Here is an 18390-nt window from a genome sequence, read left to right on the forward strand (position 1 = left end):
TAAACTCCAAAGCAAGTGAAATTATCTCAGCAAAATAGAAAGATTACAAGGAAGCTTCATCTGGTTATCTCAGAGATGATTAATGCATTGCATATTGGTTCAATGGCGCAATGAATATTGACAGATAACCACCCTTCCTCATAGGAAAGAAATCCGGAGGAGATGAATGCTACTCATGTATGTTTTTAATCAATCAATAAGCAATTTCAGTACGTGTCCTATGCTTGGAGCTGAGCTCAGTGTGACGAGATGTGGAGGAAAGTGACAGCACCGACCCTCTCCTAAAGGGATTGTCTGTCTTGGAAGAGAAGACTAACACGCCTTCAGTACTGCACAGGGTGACAGACTGTGTTATTGCTTACTTGCTCTTAACCACCCAGTATAGATACTGTGGGAGTTCGGAGACGTCAACAATCGACGAAAAGTGGCCAGGGAAGAAGGATCATGGAGAACTTGAAACCAAACTGATTTAGATTTGATTCAGTGGGAAATACAATGTGCTGGCAGCGAAGTTTTGGGAATTGAGAAATGATCTCAGGAAAATTAGTGTGGAATTTTCTTAAAACCATATCCTGTATTTTTTTTTTTTGCTCTGTCTCCAATGGTACCAGCCACCAGTCTCTCTCCAGGCTACTCTGCTTCCCCGTCCTACTCTGCTTCCCCGTCCTACCAGGCCCCCCAGTCCATTCGCCACTGGGCCGGGAGAGTGAGCTTTATAAAACGTCAGTCACATCATGTTATTGCCCAGTCTGAAACCTCCAGTGGCTAATATTACACTTCTGATGAGATGCAGCATCCTTCCCATGATCTCCACCATCTGATTTTCCTACGAGATATGGTCCCACCCTCCTCTTTGATTTCATCCTGTATCACTGTGCCCTTCCCGCTTATGCGAAGCCACACAGGCCCTACCCTCCATCCTTCCACCTGGCCTGGTTCATCCCCATGCGAGCACCCTTTGCGCTCCCTGCCCCTGCCTGAAATGTTTGTCATTCAGATCTCTGCTCCAGTAGCTTCTCCCCACATAGATCTTCCCTTGCCGTCTATTTCATGCAGTCTCTCCATTCCTCCCCCAGTCCCCCGCTACTCACACTCTATCACTCAGGCTGCTTTACAGTTTGTTTCACACTTACCACCATTGACATTTTTCTTGTCTATTCATTTGTTTATTTGTCCATTACCTACCTCCACCCACAAGAACATAAGTACCACGAGAGCAGGACCCTTCTCAGAGTTGTTTGCCCCAGTGTTAGACAATACACAGATTACATGCTCAGTAAGTACATCTCAAATGAATGCCTTGCTTAATTCATTCTGCGGGCAGCCAGTGACAGTAGTCTGGGCCTGAAAAAAATGTGTGCTATATAGACAGTGGGAGTGAACACGTTCGGAAAAAAATGAACAGAATTTGGTGTCTGAATATGGGAAGTGAAGTTACCGTCTAAGACAAAGATTAACATGAGGCCCCTGGGGTTCCCGCAGAAAGGCAATACTCTCAGCAGAAATATAAAAGTCGTGGTTAAAAGCCACATTTTATGAGTATATACTGCATATCGGGCATTATGTATGTATTTCATTTATTTTTCACAACTCCATTAGGTAGGCATCATTTTCCGTTTTATAGATGGGAGGCTGAGTCAACTACCACCAAGTTGTTCAGTTAGAGATCTTATTCCAGTGAGTGCGGTTGATTTGGTAGAAAAGTACTGGTGTAATTAATAGTAATTGACAATTGCACGTTAAGCAACGTGTGTATATTCATCCAACACCCACTCTCACCACTCATCCTTTCCCTATGGCCTCGGCCCAGGAGCTTTCCTTTAACTTTAAAGGGGACTGGAGCCCTGGCAGGGGTCAAGACAGGCAAGCTGACCCTCCCCTGCCATTTAGTATCAATCTGCCCCTCTTCGCTCAGGAGGGAGCATGCTCTGATCCTAGGAATCTCAGTGGATGGATCATGAGTCACAGGTGAGGCAAGAGGGTTTTCCCATCGGTCTGAGAACTGATCTAGAAGTTCAAGTCTTGTCTTTGGTGTTCACAGGTGGATGATGCTCAAATCCATCCACTTTCAGTTACCATGCTGGCTATAGGCTAGTTACCAATGGCCTTCAGTTATGGGAGACCTTAAGAAAATCCCCTGTGTGGAGCCTGACACTTCCTTCCCCCCGGTTGTGCACAGTTTTCCCTTGTGTGGGGAGTAAATGGAATCAACAAGCTGTGATATTATTTCTGAGCAAGGTACGCTGAGATGTGTTTGTTCCTTCCAAGGAGCAGATTACAGAATTCTAGTGAGGCAAGGGAGGTGATGACGCCATGTCTGAAGGACCTTCAGAGAATTATGCTTGCTGGCTTGATGATATCAGTGCCTCTATAAATAGGTCAGACAGAAAATCCTGTCCATCAGTGACTGGATGTAAGAGAATTGTGGTTGGATATCAACACGAGCCCTCCCCTCCCACTTGGCATTGTTGTTCCCAGGGCTTAAGTAGCTTTGGACTAGTACGTAATGGGTGGTGGAAGAAGCATTTCCCCAGGCATATGCTGCTTCCCAGGACTTGGACTTTGCCTAAAGAAAGCAATGGAAAGGGTTGGATGACCCCCAGCACCACCACCCACCTTGGCCAGAGTCCCATTCGCACTTACCAAGGCTGGGCTACAGATGGCAGGTGCCTCTCTGTGATCCTCCCATGTCCACTAGGAGCTCATTCTACACCAGCTCTGGGGAACGAGGTTGTACAGACACTGAAGACTCCCAGGCACTGGGATCAGGACCAGTGCCACTCATACCTGGCATTGCGAAGAAAGTGAGACCCAAAGGAGATTCCATGGCCAGGGCCATTGATGCTTCTTCATAGACGTTTCCGTGACATCTTGAATCAAGTAGAATGACCTTCAGGAGAAACAGCTCATTTTGGAGAACGCAAAAAGCTTCAAAATTTAGATTAAAATAATACCGTTAAGATAAAATTGATAAAATTGAATGCATGAAGAGACAAGACCTACAAATAAGCATTTTGATCATCACTTTGTTTCGGTAGAGATCTGTTCCTTCTGATGCCCTCATCTCGTAACTCACTCTACTGCCCCTTGCCTCTCTGTCCTTCTCCTTTGCTGTGAGTTTATGTCTTACTTTCTCCCTTGGCATTCCTTCTCACGCTGAAATCCCCTAAGGAAACCCCAGTCAGCGTGGCCGCAGGATCGCCCTGCCCTGATCTGGTGCCTAAGGCAACTCTCTCTTCTTAGTACAGGGCCCAGGTAAGCCCCGGGAGCACTGAAGTCTGAGGGGCCTGCTCTGGACTGAGAGGGTTGGGCCAGGCTTTGGGGAGGCAGCCTTGGGTAAAGCTGAGTTGTCAAATATGCAGGCAAGTAAGCCAGGGGGGCCTGTGTGTCGCTCAAAGGTGCTGACACAGGCACATCTGATCTGGGACTGGCAGATGCTTAACCAAATAAGACAAATGGAATGTGTTCCCACCAGCGTCACTGTGGCTCTCACAGCGTGGCCTTTCCCAGAGCTCAGGTGGCTTTGGACTGGTAGGCAATGGATGGGAACGAAATAGGCCCTCGAGTATGCGCCACTCCTTGGGACTGAGTTCTCGCCCACGCCGACGCCCTCGCCTCTGCCATTGCCTTGACGCAGCTATTCTCTTGGACCCTGCATCTCTTTAAGGCTGATGTTATTTTTTTTCTCTCTTTACCAATAACGAGCCAAAGCTCTCCGTGTTTTCCAGTCTACAACCAAGAGAGGAGATGGATTCATGGACTTAGCTAGTCACTGTCCACACACCTGAGCTGAAACGATTGCTCCAAAGTTTCCCACTGGCTGCCAGATGGCCTACGGATCAGCTGCCCTGAAAGCTGGTGCTCACTCCTACTTAGTGTCCACCCCCACCTCTTCGTACAGGATTAGAGCCTGTTGCTCTGGTCATTTCAGCCTGGAGCTGGGAAGGCAGTCCTTCTGCATGAGATGCCCGGTGTCAAGGGAAAACCAGAGAAGAAAGGCACAGAGAAAGGATGTGTTAACATTTTGGAGAAACCTACTGTATGTCGGACACTGTACTAGGCACTTCGAAGCTGCATTTATCTAATACATTCTCAAAAAGACTCCTTTTTTTGCTGCCACCAGAGTGTCAGAATCAGAGGGCTAAGATTTTAGGATGGCCTTGGGTAAATGGGTCCAAAGAGGCTTTTTTGCTCAAAGTTGGTTCTATGTCATAGGACTGCCTGCTCTGGGCAAGAGAATTCTTACAAATCTGTGTAGTCTAGTTCAGGTCACTAGGACGAGATTCCATAAGGGGTTCCTTTTCTCGGCCTTATTTTATACATATGTACACAAACTCACGCCATGCATATTTCCAAAGGGCAAGTGACACTTCCAAAGAGCATGGTGTTTGGGATCCTGGATGCCAGCCAATATGCCATCACTTCCATTTCAACATGGCCAAGAACAAACATTAGGATTCTCACTTTAAAAATGGGAAAACAGACCCAGAATGTTAATTGACTTCCTGTAACAACCCTGGCTCTGCCTTTGCAATATCCTCTCATCTCTTAATATTTCCTTGCATTTTGGCCAGACTTCCAGCTGACTACCAACACCTGCGACTCACTGCCTGAAGGAGTTCACCCTGGCTTCCTGCAGAGCAGGCTAGAATTGCCAGACCTCTTCCCTGTAGGAGCCTCCAACCATGGCTGTTGGGATTTGGTGGGATAACTCTGGAGCTCTGAAAGTTTCCCCAGTGGAACTGAAATCCAGTTCCTACTGTGCTAACTTTCTTGAAAATTCACCCCATCCTCTCTGCCGTCTCTTCCCTACCTTACTTTCCTTTTCTCCTACAAGTATTTGCTAGAATCAACTCCAAATTAGCCACTTGCCTCAAATCTTTGACTCAAGGTCTGCTCCCAGGGAAACACAAATAAAGACACTGACCTAAAATCACCCAATAATAGGTGGAGAGCCTGATCTGACTCAAAATTAAATGTTCTTTATACTTCGTGGATCTGTCCAGCCACCATGTTCCTGGCCTCACAACGGCTTTCTTCTCTCTTGCACTTACATCTCCATCCTATGGAAGCAGCCCAGCCTCCTCCTCCACTGATGACCCAGGGCTCTGGCCCTTCCTGGCCCCCTGGTCCACCCTGAGTTGGTCCCCAATTCCAGTATCATCTCATGGATTCATTTCCCTTCCTTGCTAATCCATACCTCTAACGAGAGAAAGAAAGAAAGAGAAAGAAAGAAAAAGAAAGAAAGAAAGAAAGAAAAAGAAAGAAAGAAAGAGAAAGAAGGAAAGAAGGAAAGAAGAAAGAAAAAGGAAGGAAGAAGAAAGAAAGAAAAAGGAAGGAAGGAAGGAATGGAGGGAGGAAGGAAGGAAGGGAGGAATGGAGGGAGGAAGAGAGGAAACTTTACACATAGATAGTCCAACCCAGGGCAGCAGGCTCCCTCTTCCCCATTACACCTCTGAAAACAAGAGCAAGAACTGTCTAGCAACTGCATTCTCTAGAAGAAGTGTCAGAGTCAAGGTTGCCTCCCCCATGTCTCTTCCAGAACCCTCTGAGATATACACACCCTTGTTGTTGTTCATCTTCAATGCAAGGGGATGGGCAGCTGGTTGACAATTACTAATTTTTAGAAAACTCAACACCAACTTGGAGATATTAAAGAGCCCTATTCCAAATCAGTTAGATATCTACAGTTCCAGTGAAATATCAAAATCCTTGCAGTGCAACATCCACTTGTCTCCTTCTTTTATTGCAAATATCTTTAACTGTATTTGTCACTCTCCTCCCCACGGGACATGTGCAGGCACACCCCGGAGAGAACATTGTGAGGAGCAAACATTCGGAATGGATTTCACATTATCCTGCTGCAGCGCCTCATTACAGTTTTGAGTTTCTTTAAAAAGCAAAGTGCTCTGCTCATTCTTCCTGGGATGGAGGTGGAGAACTGGACTGTGTTCTTGACTCCTCCACTGACTCCACAGGGTGACCTTGGGCAAAGTATTACACAAGTATTTTTATTTATCCATAAATTTGAAAACAAAAGCCTCATTTTTCTCAAGAAAACTTAGAAGAAAAATTAAAAGATCAATCTCTAAAAGCACAATGGACTCCTTGGACAGAAGACCTATCTACGTACATACATTGAGGTTATGTCTGTTTTCAGGTTCTGCTGGTCTTGCCAAACGAAAGAACAGCACTATTCTCAGTAGAAACTTCCCCCTTGATGTTGACATTGCACTACATCCTCAGTGCTCATCTTTTACGTTTCTTTGGTTTTAAGGGGGAAGAAAAGAGAGAGAAAGGAGTTAAATCCAAAATTGAAAGGACTGACAAATGAAATTAGAATTTCAGTCCTTGCATCCAAAGTGACTTATAGAAATGAGCTTGTTGGACCAGCTTGAATAGCCTCACTACTGAAACTGTTGTTTTGTGTTCAAGCAGCTTAAATGATTTGAAGGTGGCAGCTGAGAGAGAACTAAAAGTCACTAGTTTCTCTCTCCCCCCCCCCACCCCCCAGCTTCAAGTGTTCATTATTTCTTCCTGGGACTGTAGGTGTGCTTTCTTTTCTTCTGTTTTCTTTCATTGTCTTTATCACCACTCCCACTGATTTTTTTTTCTTTCCCGTTTCTGTCTCTCAATTGTCTTCTGCCTTCTTTCTTCCACTCAGCTTTATCCCCATTGAGCATGTACCGACTCTTCACTTTGTTGTGTTTTAAGTGAGAAGAGGAGAAAAAGATTTAAAAAGCAAAGGAAAAGCATTCATGTTCACCTAGAAAATGCTTGTCACATAGAGATGCTCATAAATATTTAAGGAATAAATCAATAAAAATACCTAATATTTATAGAAAACATACTTTGTGTTAAGCATTCTACACACATTTCCTATCAATCAACTATGCTGCAAGGTAGATGCTATTATTATCCCCATTTTAGAGACAAGGAGACTGAAGCTTAGAACTAAAATAGGGTAGCCAGGTTTGCTCTGATAGAAAATGAAAGAAATAGGGGCCACCAAACCAGGTCCACATGACTCAAAAATCCCAGGTCTCAACTATCATCCTGTCATGTGACAGACATATGCTTTATGCTTTACTGACATCAATTCATTAAACGGACATTAAACAGGGAGTAAATTGCTTGATGTATGATGCAGCTGGAAAAAAAAAAAAAAAAAGCCACAAAGGAGTAAGACCGAGGTTGGAAGCACAGCATTCGCAGTAGCTGTGTTAACTTGGGCTGGTTATGTAAACTCCCTGAGCTTCGAGTCCTTCATCTATAAAATGAACATATCCATATCTCGTTTTGGGGTTGATGCAGTGGTTAAATTAGCTTGCTCCATTCCCCTGGCCTTTTAACTAGGCAAACAAAATGAAGAAGAATATTCTAGAGAGAGGAAATAAGTCACAGAAACAGGAAACGGAGATGATTTTACATGACACACACTTTCTCCAAGAAACCCTCCCCACCCTCCAAGCTGGGATTAAATGCCCCATTTTTATGCTCTTCTAGTATACCTCCTTCCTGTCTTGCCACCTGTCCTAAGTGTGGTAATTCTTGGTTTTCTTTTCTGTATCTCCCTCCCCTCTCCTGCCCCCAAGGCTGCCCCATAAGAGCAGGAACCAACTATGACTTGCCTCCAAAATGCAGCCCAGGGCCTGGCACCCAGTAAGTGCTCAGGAAATGTTTGTTCAATGAATAACTGAGGACCGAAGAGCGGGATATGAGAATGGGAGGAGACAGGGCTGATGGCGTTGCGTATTAGGACTGTATGCTCACACTCCTCCCCCGTTGTCCCAGGGTCCTGGTGGAAATGTAGCCGGTCTTCACCCCTCTCATAACCTCATAACTAAGTAATAAGTTTCTGAAGCCCTTGGGCTAAGATTTGAGAGGAACAGCTGTGGCACAGAGGGACCAGACAGAGACACACTGGTCTGCACCCTCAGAAGGGACCCGCTTTCAAGCATCCCACCCACTGCCATATCACCCTTATTAACCACTAGAAATAACTAGGGCTTCATGGGGGTATGAAGAAATCTAACTGCACTCAAATCTAGATAGAAGATAAATCACAAAAGATACATCACTAAAATGCCTGGGTGGCCCAGTCAGTTAAGCGTCTGCCTTCGGCTCAGGTCATGGTCCCAGGGTCCTGGGATCGAGCCCCGAGTCGGGGGAGGGGGGGGTCTCTGCTCAACAGGGAGCCTGCTTCTCCCTCTCCCTCTGCTGCTCCCTCTGTTTGTGCGCGCTCTTGCCCTCTCTCTCTCTGTCAAATAAATAAATAAAATATTTAAATAAATAAATAGAAGTCGTATTACATAATTAAACTAGAAAAATGTCAAAACTCAGTGATAGGAAGGGGCACATCTAATCACCAATATTATCATCATCAAATGTAACTGTTAATTGCCTGCAAAGGCCCACAACAGACACAGGCACTGTGGACACTCTGAACTCAGAAGAGAAACTGGGCTCCTGCAATGTCCCTTTTCCTCAGGCTGTGTGCCTTAAATGAGTTACTTCATGTTTCTGAGGCTCCATTTCTTCACCTGTAGCATGGAAGTGGAAGGTGACCTTAGCGATGGGTGGTGTGGTACAGCTCTGGCACGTGGCAGGCTCTCAAACCCGGCAGACGTTGCATTCATTATGTCTGGCTCCAAGAAGCGCCGTCGGGGCCCAGGAATCCACTCAACACCTCCCCCAGCCAACAACTCCCAAATCTGTACACCCAGCTCTGGAGTCCTAATACCAACACCCCTACTTCTCAAGGGCACCTCCAACTCAAAAGGTCCAAAACGGAAGGTGGTGAATACCCACACCCACCCCATTGCCTCCCATGGCACCTGCTACTCCCTCTCTGGGAAATGGGGAGGCATTCCTTACACTTCTTCTGCCCCCACTCTTCCACTCTTACAGTCTGGCCAATTTCCTAAATTTACTTCAAATAATTCCCTTTTTCTGCATTCTTACCTCGTTGTCTTGGTTCCTGTCCTGAGAATTCTTGATGAACTGTCACAGTTGTCTTCTACATCTCGATCTGCTTGCCCCCAGCTGCACCTCCCCACTGCTGCTAGAATGTTCCTTCTAAGTCCCTGCCTTATGGAAAATCCCTGTCATCTACATGGTAAAGTCTCAACTCTTTATATGGGCATGAGGAGTCAATCCCAACCTCAACTGCTTCTCCCTCTTATCTGCATCTGGTCCCCCAAGTGTCTTCTCATTGTCCCCTTGTATAGTCCTTCCCATCCCTGGCTTGTTGACCTACCAACTCCCCAGTATCCTCCCAGATTCATCCCAGGCAGCCCCCCAAAATTTCTTCAAACTAAGGACTCTTGTCTCTGTTCCCCAATACCCTATGTATCCTTTCATTACGGCAATTACCACATTTTTTTCATAAACTGCTTATTTTTATCAGCCCAATTAAACGTTGACCTCCTCAAGGGGCCATAAAGTTTATCTATTTTATCTTTGTTTATACAATGCCAAACACAGCATATAGTAGTAGTTCAATATATGTGTGATGGATGAATGATCAAAGTCCTTTAGTTACATAATAGCACAATAGCAGATCAAATGTTACAGAAGTATAATACTTGTCAGTTGCATAAAGCCAATGTGAGTTAATTGCCTGAAAAAGGGAAGTATAGGAATGATATTGCTCTTTACTTCAATTAAATTCAAAGCATAGGTTTATTCAAGAAACTACTCTAGGTGCTAGTGGAGGTTCCACAGATTTATAACACTGCACGCTGACCTTTAATAAACTTAAAATAAGTGGGAGAGATAGTCAGCTAAACAACCAACTATAACAACTAAGCAGGGTAAAATAAAAGGTGCTCAACAAAAGATTTAACACTCAAACCAGGTAAGACTTGTCTTTATACCCTGCTGTCCCACTTCTGCTCCCCCCCAGCCTCCATTAGCATGCTGCTGAGGCTTTGCCACTGTGGTAATTAATAGATTAATTAATTGTGTAATTATTTGCTTAGGGTCTTTTTCCCTATAAGAATATCAGCCCCATGTGGGCAAGGATCACATTTCTTATCCAGCCCACCATCCTGGGCATCTAGCCCTGTGCCTAATGAGTGGTAGGCCCTCAGTGAGTTTAGAGGGACAGAGAAAGAACAATTAATGTCGATGTACAGAGGAGCCATATGGAAACAGAGGCTTTAAGGTCTAAAAACAAAGCTTTCAGATTTACTGCAGGGTTCATGAATAGGCCACATTTTTTTTTCTATTAGATTCCTTTGAATACTCACTTTTTTCATCTGAAGTGATCTATCTTTTAACTAACTTGGAAAGCATATCCATTCTTCAAAGGTATTTGTGGAAAACTATAGCTTTCTGCATTGGTGTACGATTTAGCTGTGGCTGAAAGAGTTTTCCCAATGAGAAAATCAAACAACAATGTGAGCTGGAATAAAATAACTTCTTTCACAGGTGGTACAGACGAAATGCTAATGTTTTGAAGAGAGTAGAATCCCTTGCTGGAGTCGTGTGTGGTTTTCAGGGGGAGAGCAGGATTTTCTATCAGCCTGGGAGATTTGAAAAGTCCCAAGCAAAGGGGAACAAGAGTGGAGGGTGGTGAGAGCCCAGTGGAAGCAAGTAGAAGACAGTATGTGTCAAGACAGGAGCAGAGCACAGAGTGACAAGCCTGGTGGTGACAGGCTGCCGACGCCAGCCAAGGAATCCGGACTTGGGTTTATATGTAGTTGAGCCCGTTCCAGATTTTAAGGGATGAAAAGTAAAATGTTTTAGGAAGACTTATTTGGCAATAATTTTCAGGGAGACCAATTAGTAGGATACTAAGAATACCCAATTAAGAGATAATAAATGAAAAAGATTTTTAGGAGGCATTATGAGATGTAAATTAACCAATTTACTTTCTGATTGTTAAACCATCTCTCAGATTTTGTGAGTGGGTGGCCAGAATGCAATAGAACCATTTCAGAAATAGAAAAAAGCACAGGAGGAACCACTTTGAAAAGGAACAAGATAGACATTTGCTTTGGGGACAAGCAGAATGAGGTGTCCTGAAGTAAGATGGGGATGGAAGAGCCTACTCTTTTTATTACTGTTGTTATTGTGATCAGCATGAAGATGACGGTGGTGGAAATCCATTAGTATAAGCTTCAAATTTAAAATAACATCATCTCATAGCCAAATTATGGAAGCAGCCCAAGTGTCCATCGACTGATGAATGGATAAAGAAGATGTGGTGTGTGTATATACACATACACACACACACGCACACACACACACACATTACTCAGCCATAAAAAAGAAGTGGCAATGACGTGGATAGATCTAGAGGGTATAGTGCTAAGTGAAATTAAGTCAGTCAGAGAAAGACAGACACTCTACGATTTCATTCATTTGTAAATTTCACTCATATGTGGAATTTAAGAAACAAAACAAATGAATAAAGTGGGGGGGAGAGAAACCAAAAAATGGACTCTTAACTATAGAGAACACACTGATGGTTACCAGAGGGGAGGTGGGTCAGGGAAGGATAAATACGTGATGGGGATTAAGAGTATACCTCTCATGTGAGCACTGAGTAATGTATAGAATTGTTGAATCACTATATTGAACACCTGAAACTAATATGACACTGTATGTTAACTGTATTGCAATTAAAATAAAAAACTTAAGAAAAAATAATAAATAAAATGCCATTAATCTCAATTTTTGTAATCCAAACCCCTCAGTCATGGAAAGCCTTTGCTGTGATTGAAGGAAATGGAGTTGGGATGGGGGTGGGGAGGGAGGCCACCACACCCTAGGAATGGTTTTTATAAGGTGAGGGGATGGTGAGATAGTGGCGCTAGGAGAAGGTCTAATGGCCGTCCCACAAGAAGCCTCCTGGGGTGTCATTACTTAGAATTAACCTTAGCCCATCCCTTGATTTAGTCAGACCTGAGGAAACTAACTAGTACTCGGGGCGCCTGGGTGGCTCAGTCGTTAAGCGTCTGCCTTCGGCTCAGGTCATGATCCCAGGGTCCTGGGATCGAGCCCCGCATCGGGCTCCCTGCTCAGAAGGAAGCCTGCTTCTCCCTCTCCCACTCCCCCTGCTTGTGTTCCCTCTCTGGCTGTGTCTCTCTCTGTCAAATAAATAAACAAAATCTTTAAAAAAAAAAAAAAAAAAAAAACTAACTAGTACTCAATAAACTAATAGGAGGTTGAAGTCTCATTTATGAGCAATGAGCCTTTCCCTCATGCAGTTATCTCCCTAGCCAAACCAGCCATTAGCAAGTAGCTTGGGAAACATGGACTTCCATCTGGTCTGTATGAGGGCTGATGAGCCATCCCCACCCTCAGCAGACTATTTATTTCCACTTAACTAAAATATTCACACCCACCACATTTGATGTCTTTCCCTCCTGGGTGGTATGAGACGAACTCTTACTTTCTTACTTCCATTTGCCATACTCTAGTTGAGTGGTCCCTCAAATGCCATTACTGCCGGCAAAGTGCGTGGGGAGCTTGTTTACCTTAGAGTCCGGAGCCCCACCACAGAGATTCTGCTTCCATGTGTCCACAGCGAGGCTGGGAGGCAGATTGCTGGCGAGCCTCCAGACATTCCCAGGCAGCAGGGAGTGACTTTGAACCAATCTGATTTGGCAGGCAGGTAGGACTCCAAGCCCTCCATGCCTACTTTAGCATGAGCGGCTCTGTGTGTAACTATTTTATTTGTGTTCTCTTCTGCCAAAGATTTGTTTGAATACAGATTTTCAGCACCGTGACAAGAATTGGTCAGGTATTTATCCAAGTTAACCTTGACCTTTCGATTAACACTTTTTCTCCGACAAGGTTATAAAACAATTGTGTGGAAGCCCATCATTAAATTAAAATTGCATTTACCACAAGAAATAAAGCAAAAGATGTACCTCTGAAACAAATAATACATTATATGTTAAAAAAAAAGAAGAAGAAGAAGAAGAAGATAGCAGGAGGGGAAGAATGAAGGGGGGGAATCAGAGGGGGAGATGAACTATGAGAGACGATGGACTCTGAAAAACAAACTGACGGTTCTAGAGGGGAGGGGGTTGGGGGGATGGGTTAGCCTGGTGATGGGTATTAAAGAGGGCGTGTTCTGCATGGAGCACTGGGTGTTATATGCAAATAATGAATCATGGAGCACTACATCAAAAACTAATGATGTAATGTATGGTGATTAACATAACATAATAAAAAAGAAAAAAAAGAAAGCAAAAGAAACTTCTATTTTCTTTCCTTTTTTTTAAAGATTTTATTTATTTACTTATTTATTTATTTGACAGAGAGACATAGTGAGAGAGGGAACACAATCAGGGGGAGTGGGAGAAGGAGAAGCAGGCTTCCCACAGAGCAGGGAGCCCGATGCAGGGCTCAATCCCAGGACCCTGGGATCATGACCTGAGCCAAAGGCAGACGCTTAACGACTGAGCCACCCAGGCACCCCGAAACTTCTATTTTCATGACAATCTTTTTCCTCAGTCATTGCTCTCCAATATAAATGAAAATGTAAAATTTCTGAACACCATAGTCTGAGGTACCACCTGATTTTTAAATGTGTAGTAGTCATTGAACAGAAGCTGAATTTCTCCTTCCATTTGGTATTTCAAGAAAATCTAAAATATCCCAAGTAAAAATGATTTGTATTTTAAAGTGACTATTTGTGCATGCACAACTCTGATTTTGTGTACACGAGAAGGACGTCTTGGTTATGTGCAGGGAGTCATCATACCCCGCTATTTTTCCTATTTGAAATGACAAACAAGCTGACACTAGTCTCTTTGATTTAAAAAGGAAGAAGAAGAAAAATTAATTAATTAATTAATTTAAAAAGAAGAAGAAATCATAATCATGATACAATCAAGGTATAACCACTATCAATGTTTAGGAGAAGTTTATAAAGACCATAAGCTGACACTGGCAAGAACACCATGATAGACTTTTTCGTAAATTTATTTTTTATTTAATTAAATATGGTATAAAGGCTGGTAGAAGTGTAATATAATTGTGTAAATAAATCCTGTTACTAGAGAGATGTACAGATTCATTTTTTACTGCATCTTGAAACTTTTGACATAGAGAATCCACCTCTGGTTTTTTAAAAAATCCCATTTACCCATCGAACAATTATTTACTGATCATTTTCAATGTGTCAGGCAACATGCTAGGTACCAGAGATCCAACAGAGAACAAAAAAGATAAGACCTCTGCAGTCATATTCTACTGCAATAGAGCTGGGAATGGGAGGAGACAACACAGAAGTAAGTAAATAAAATCATTTCATGTTGCAGTAAATGCCGAGGAAAATAAGTAGCATTCCTTATATGGGAGGAACCTTATATGGGAGAGAATCTCAGAGGAGAACATAATTTAGAGAAGGTAGACAGGGAACGCCTCCCCACAGAGGTGATTTTCTGAGAGTGAAGAGAAGAACCAGGCTTGCTGGCTGCTAAGAGCTTGAGTAACATAGTGAGAAGTGGTCAGAGTATTGCAAAACTGGAAGTAACGATGAGCAGGAAGGTTAGAGGATGGTGGTCAGAGAGATGATGGAGGTGGCAGAGGTCTACGTGCAATTAAGAACACTTCAGTTAAAAGCACGGTGGTCCGGACCCCTGGGTGGCTCAAGTTTGTTAAGCATCTGCCTTCAGCTCAGGTCATGATCCCAGGGCCCTGGGATCAGGTCCCTTTTGGCTCAATGCTAAGGAAGATTTGGACAGCTGGTTTATGTGGCTACCTAAGCTGGTGTATGGTGATGAGGGGTTACTCACACAATCTTGCACTAGAAAAAAGCACTCCCCATCCCCACCCCACCCCACTTAAAGCTCAGCTAGTAGAAGGACCATAATGCCTGGAGGTGGCTCCCATCCACAGTGCTTTATTTCTCTGCTCTTTTGCTCAATTTGCTAGGATACTCCTAATCAATCGGGAAGACTTAATTCCATTTATTCATTCAACAAATATGTGAGAGCAATTATTATAGGCTATCGACCATTCTAGACACTGGGGATACAGTGGTTAACTGGAGGGTTGGACGATAGATAGATGATAGATAGATAGACAGATGATAGATGATAGATAGATAACAGATAGATAGATAGATAGATAGAGAGATAGATAGATAGATAGATAACCTCTAAGAAACTTTCCCCACCACTCCCTTCACCACTAGGCTGGTAGCCCCATGCATTATTCCCACAGCACATCATTTATTCATTAGTTTTCCAGTAACATGCTGACAATTCTATAGGTATATCTCTAGGCCAGTCTTCTCCTCAACCATCCTTTTCAAGTCTAAGTAAGATCATGTTACTTCTCTGCTCAGAGCCCTTCAATGGCTCTCTAGTTTACCCAGAGTAAAAGCCAAACTCCTTACAATTTTTAACCCTGAGAGGACACCATCTTGTAAATCTTGTCTTCTGTGTCTTCCCTTATGCAGTCATTGCAAGAGCTGTAGGAAGGATGTAGTCAGACGAACAGTAAATGGTAGGTAGGCTGATTCATCCCACTGACAAAAGAACTAAATTCTTGTTCTACTTTTCATTTTGTATAGCAGGGTATCAAATAAACTTTTCTGGATTCCCTAATCATTCTTTACTTGGGAAGGAGGAAAGGTTTCATACATGAATGAAATTGTATGATTATAGTTATTAAGGTATTACGATAAATGAATTTTATAAAATAAATCATTTTCCAAGGGAAAAAATATCTCTTTTTGCAAGTGCTTAGAAAACTGAAATGGTCATGAGGATTTTATATTTAGCCTTGCTACAATTTTAAGTTGTAATTTATGACTTTGAGCTCTTCTGTGTTTACAGAATATCCCAAAAACAACAAAAAAATTTCAATCCAAATACAGCTGCATTTTATATCTACATCTAGTGCACTAAATAAATCATTGCTTGAAGGTAATATGCTCCCAAATAGCTCAAGATTTATTGACCTACAGGACGATGGAGTACATTCTATTGTGTTACAGGCAAAGCTAAGATGAAAATTCAGGACACTCTCCTTTCCATCTTGTGTTTACTCTGTGCGTGTGTGTGTGTGTGTATATATATATGTGTGTGTGTGTGTGTATGTGTGCACATGCGCACACGCACATTTTGGAAGGTTATATAATTGATAACCACAGATAACAAAGATAGTACAAAAACAATAACTGATTTACTATGATCATAGACTCAAATCAATACTAGTAGTTTTATCCCAATAACATTCAGATAATTTAGCATGAGAAAATCTATTAATGTAATGCAGCACATTAACATTAAATGAATGATAACATGTAAGTAATCCAAATATATATAATATAAAATGTGAAACTTTGGTTCAGAATGAAGCATGGATACCATTTTCATTGTTATATTTTCTCTGAAGAAACTTACTAAGAATGTATATTCAGCATGCTTTGCTAAATTGTTTTGGCAGCTTACATGAAATGTGCTCTCCTCGATAGTATTCTAAAACAAATATGTTACGAGGGGCGCCTGGGTGGCTCAGTCGTTAAGCGTCTGCCTTCGGCTCAGGTCATGATCCCGGAGTCCTGGGATCGAGCCCCACATCGGGTTCCCTGCTCAGCGGGGAGCCTGCTTCTCCCTCTCCCTCTCCCCCTGCTGGGTGTTCTCTCTCTCACTGTCTTGTTCTCTGTCAAATAAATAAATAAAATCTTAAAATAAATAAATAAATAAATAAATAAATAAATAAATAAAACAAATATGTTACGATTCTTGTATACCCAGGTTTGTGAATATGCTTTCAACATTTCTCCTTCTCCATTTTAACAGAACCCCGAGTTCCACGTAACTGAGGAGCCCAAGGGAAAAAAAGAAAATCTTCTGCTCAACTCTGAGAGGCCAACTAGGGTCTTAAGGAAGACTAGCCACTCACAAGGAGAGGATAGAGCTTTGGCTAAGACCACAGGGCCACCAACAATTAAGCTAAGTGAAAAACATGAAGGAACTAGGATCGTTTTTAAGAAGTTCAGCGAGAGGAAATGGCCATTGGACATCCGCCCTTTAAACAAAAGTTTAGTCAAAGACAACAGATGGAAGGAAACAGATGTGGCCCAGGAGACACGCAGGTCTTTCCTTCAGGAGTTTTGCAAGAAATATGGTGGCGTGAGTCGTCCTCAGTCACATCTTTTTCATATGGTATCCAGGATCTATGTGGAAGATAAACACAAAATCTTATATTGTGAAGTGCCCAAGGCTGGCTGCTCCAACTGGAAGAGAATTCTGATGGTACTAAGTGGGTTGGCCTCCTCTGCATACAACATCTCCCATGATGCTGTTCACTACGGGAAGCATTTGAAAAAACTAGATAGCTTTGACTTAAAAGGGGTATATACTCGTTTGAACACCTACACCAAAGCTGTTTTTGTTCGTGATCCCATGGAAAGGTTGGTGTCTGCATTTAGGGACAAATTTGAACACCCCAATAGCTATTACCATCCGGTATTTGGGAAGGCGATTATAAAGAAATACCGGCCAAACGCCTGTGAAGAGGCACTAAATAATGGATCAGGAGTCAAATTCAAAGAGTTTGTCCACTATTTGCTGGATTCCCACCGTCCCGTAGGAATGGACATTCACTGGGAAAAGGTCAGCAAACTCTGCTCTCCGTGTTTGATCAACTATGATTTTGTAGGGAAATTCGAAACTTTGGAAGAAGACGCCAATTACTTTTTACAGCTCGTGGGCGCTCCAAAAGGGCTCAAATTTCCACACTTTAAGGATAGGCACTCTTCCGATGAAAGAACCAATGCTCAGGTCGTGAGACAATATTTAAAGGATCTGACTAGAACTGAGAGACAATTAATCTATGACTTCTATTACTTGGACTATTTGATGTTTAATTATACAACTCCATTTTTGTAGTTTGCATTCTTTTTCTAAAACCCTGTATTTACTCCATGATGGCCTCCAATCAGCTAACTGTAATTTTCCTACAATTCTCCGTGTGAGAGAGAATTAAACTAAGTGTAGCTGTCTCGATTTAATGAATTTTTCCCAAATAGTATGACACCAATTGGCACAAATTTATAGGAAAATTACCTTACAGAGATGTGTAAACAACTTGACTTGCTCTAAAATGTTTGGGAAATAGCTGCTTTTGCATTATGGGTTATATTATAGAAGCAATAACCTAGCCAGCTGCTACATTAGCTTCAACAGCCTCTTGCAATGATAGGAAAAAGGATCTAAAATAGCATGAGTACATGTCTACATCCTGAAATTTGTTGTCTAAAATGCATGGATATATTTTTAGCAGTCTATGACATACTATTTGAACATTGGAGAGTTTTCTGACACCCTGGAAATCTTTCTATGATAAACCAATTTTGAAATAATATTTTGGACTAGGCATTTAACTTTAGATTGGAAGGCATATGTGATTTAC

General features: G+C 42.6%; 1 protein-coding gene across 1 annotated transcript; it reads left to right on the top strand.

Moving 5' to 3' along the window:
* Nucleotides 1-2313: 2313 nt before the first annotated feature.
* On the top strand, nt 2314-17992 carry CHST9 (carbohydrate sulfotransferase 9). The gene is made up of 3 exons (XM_034996285.1): nt 2314-2413; nt 4575-4669; nt 16776-17992. Exons 1-3 carry the CDS (start codon nt 2314-2316, stop codon nt 17865-17867), a joined length of 1287 nt encoding a protein of 428 aa, XP_034852176.1. The 3' UTR covers nt 17868-17992.
* The last annotated feature ends 398 nt before the right edge of the window (nt 17993-18390 follow it).

The sequence above is a fragment of the Mirounga leonina genome, unplaced genomic scaffold (assembly GCF_011800145.1).
Source record: "Mirounga leonina isolate KUSES-001 unplaced genomic scaffold, KU_Mleo_1.0 Mir_93, whole genome shotgun sequence".
NCBI classification, from domain to species: Eukaryota; Metazoa; Chordata; class Mammalia; order Carnivora; family Phocidae; genus Mirounga; species Mirounga leonina.

Excerpts from the sequence above, each read along its gene's own strand:
- CHST9 (XM_034996285.1), top strand. The coding sequence starts at position 2,314 with ATGTCTGAAGGACCTTCAGAGAATTATGCTTGCTGGCTTGATGATATC. Across the intron at positions 2,414-4,574 it reads CTGTCCATCAGTGACTGGAT|ACTTCCAGCTGACTACCAAC; the intron begins GTAAGAGAATTG and ends CATTTTGGCCAG. Across the intron at positions 4,670-16,775 it reads AATTGCCAGACCTCTTCCCT|AACCCCGAGTTCCACGTAAC; the intron begins GTAGGAGCCTCC and ends CCATTTTAACAG.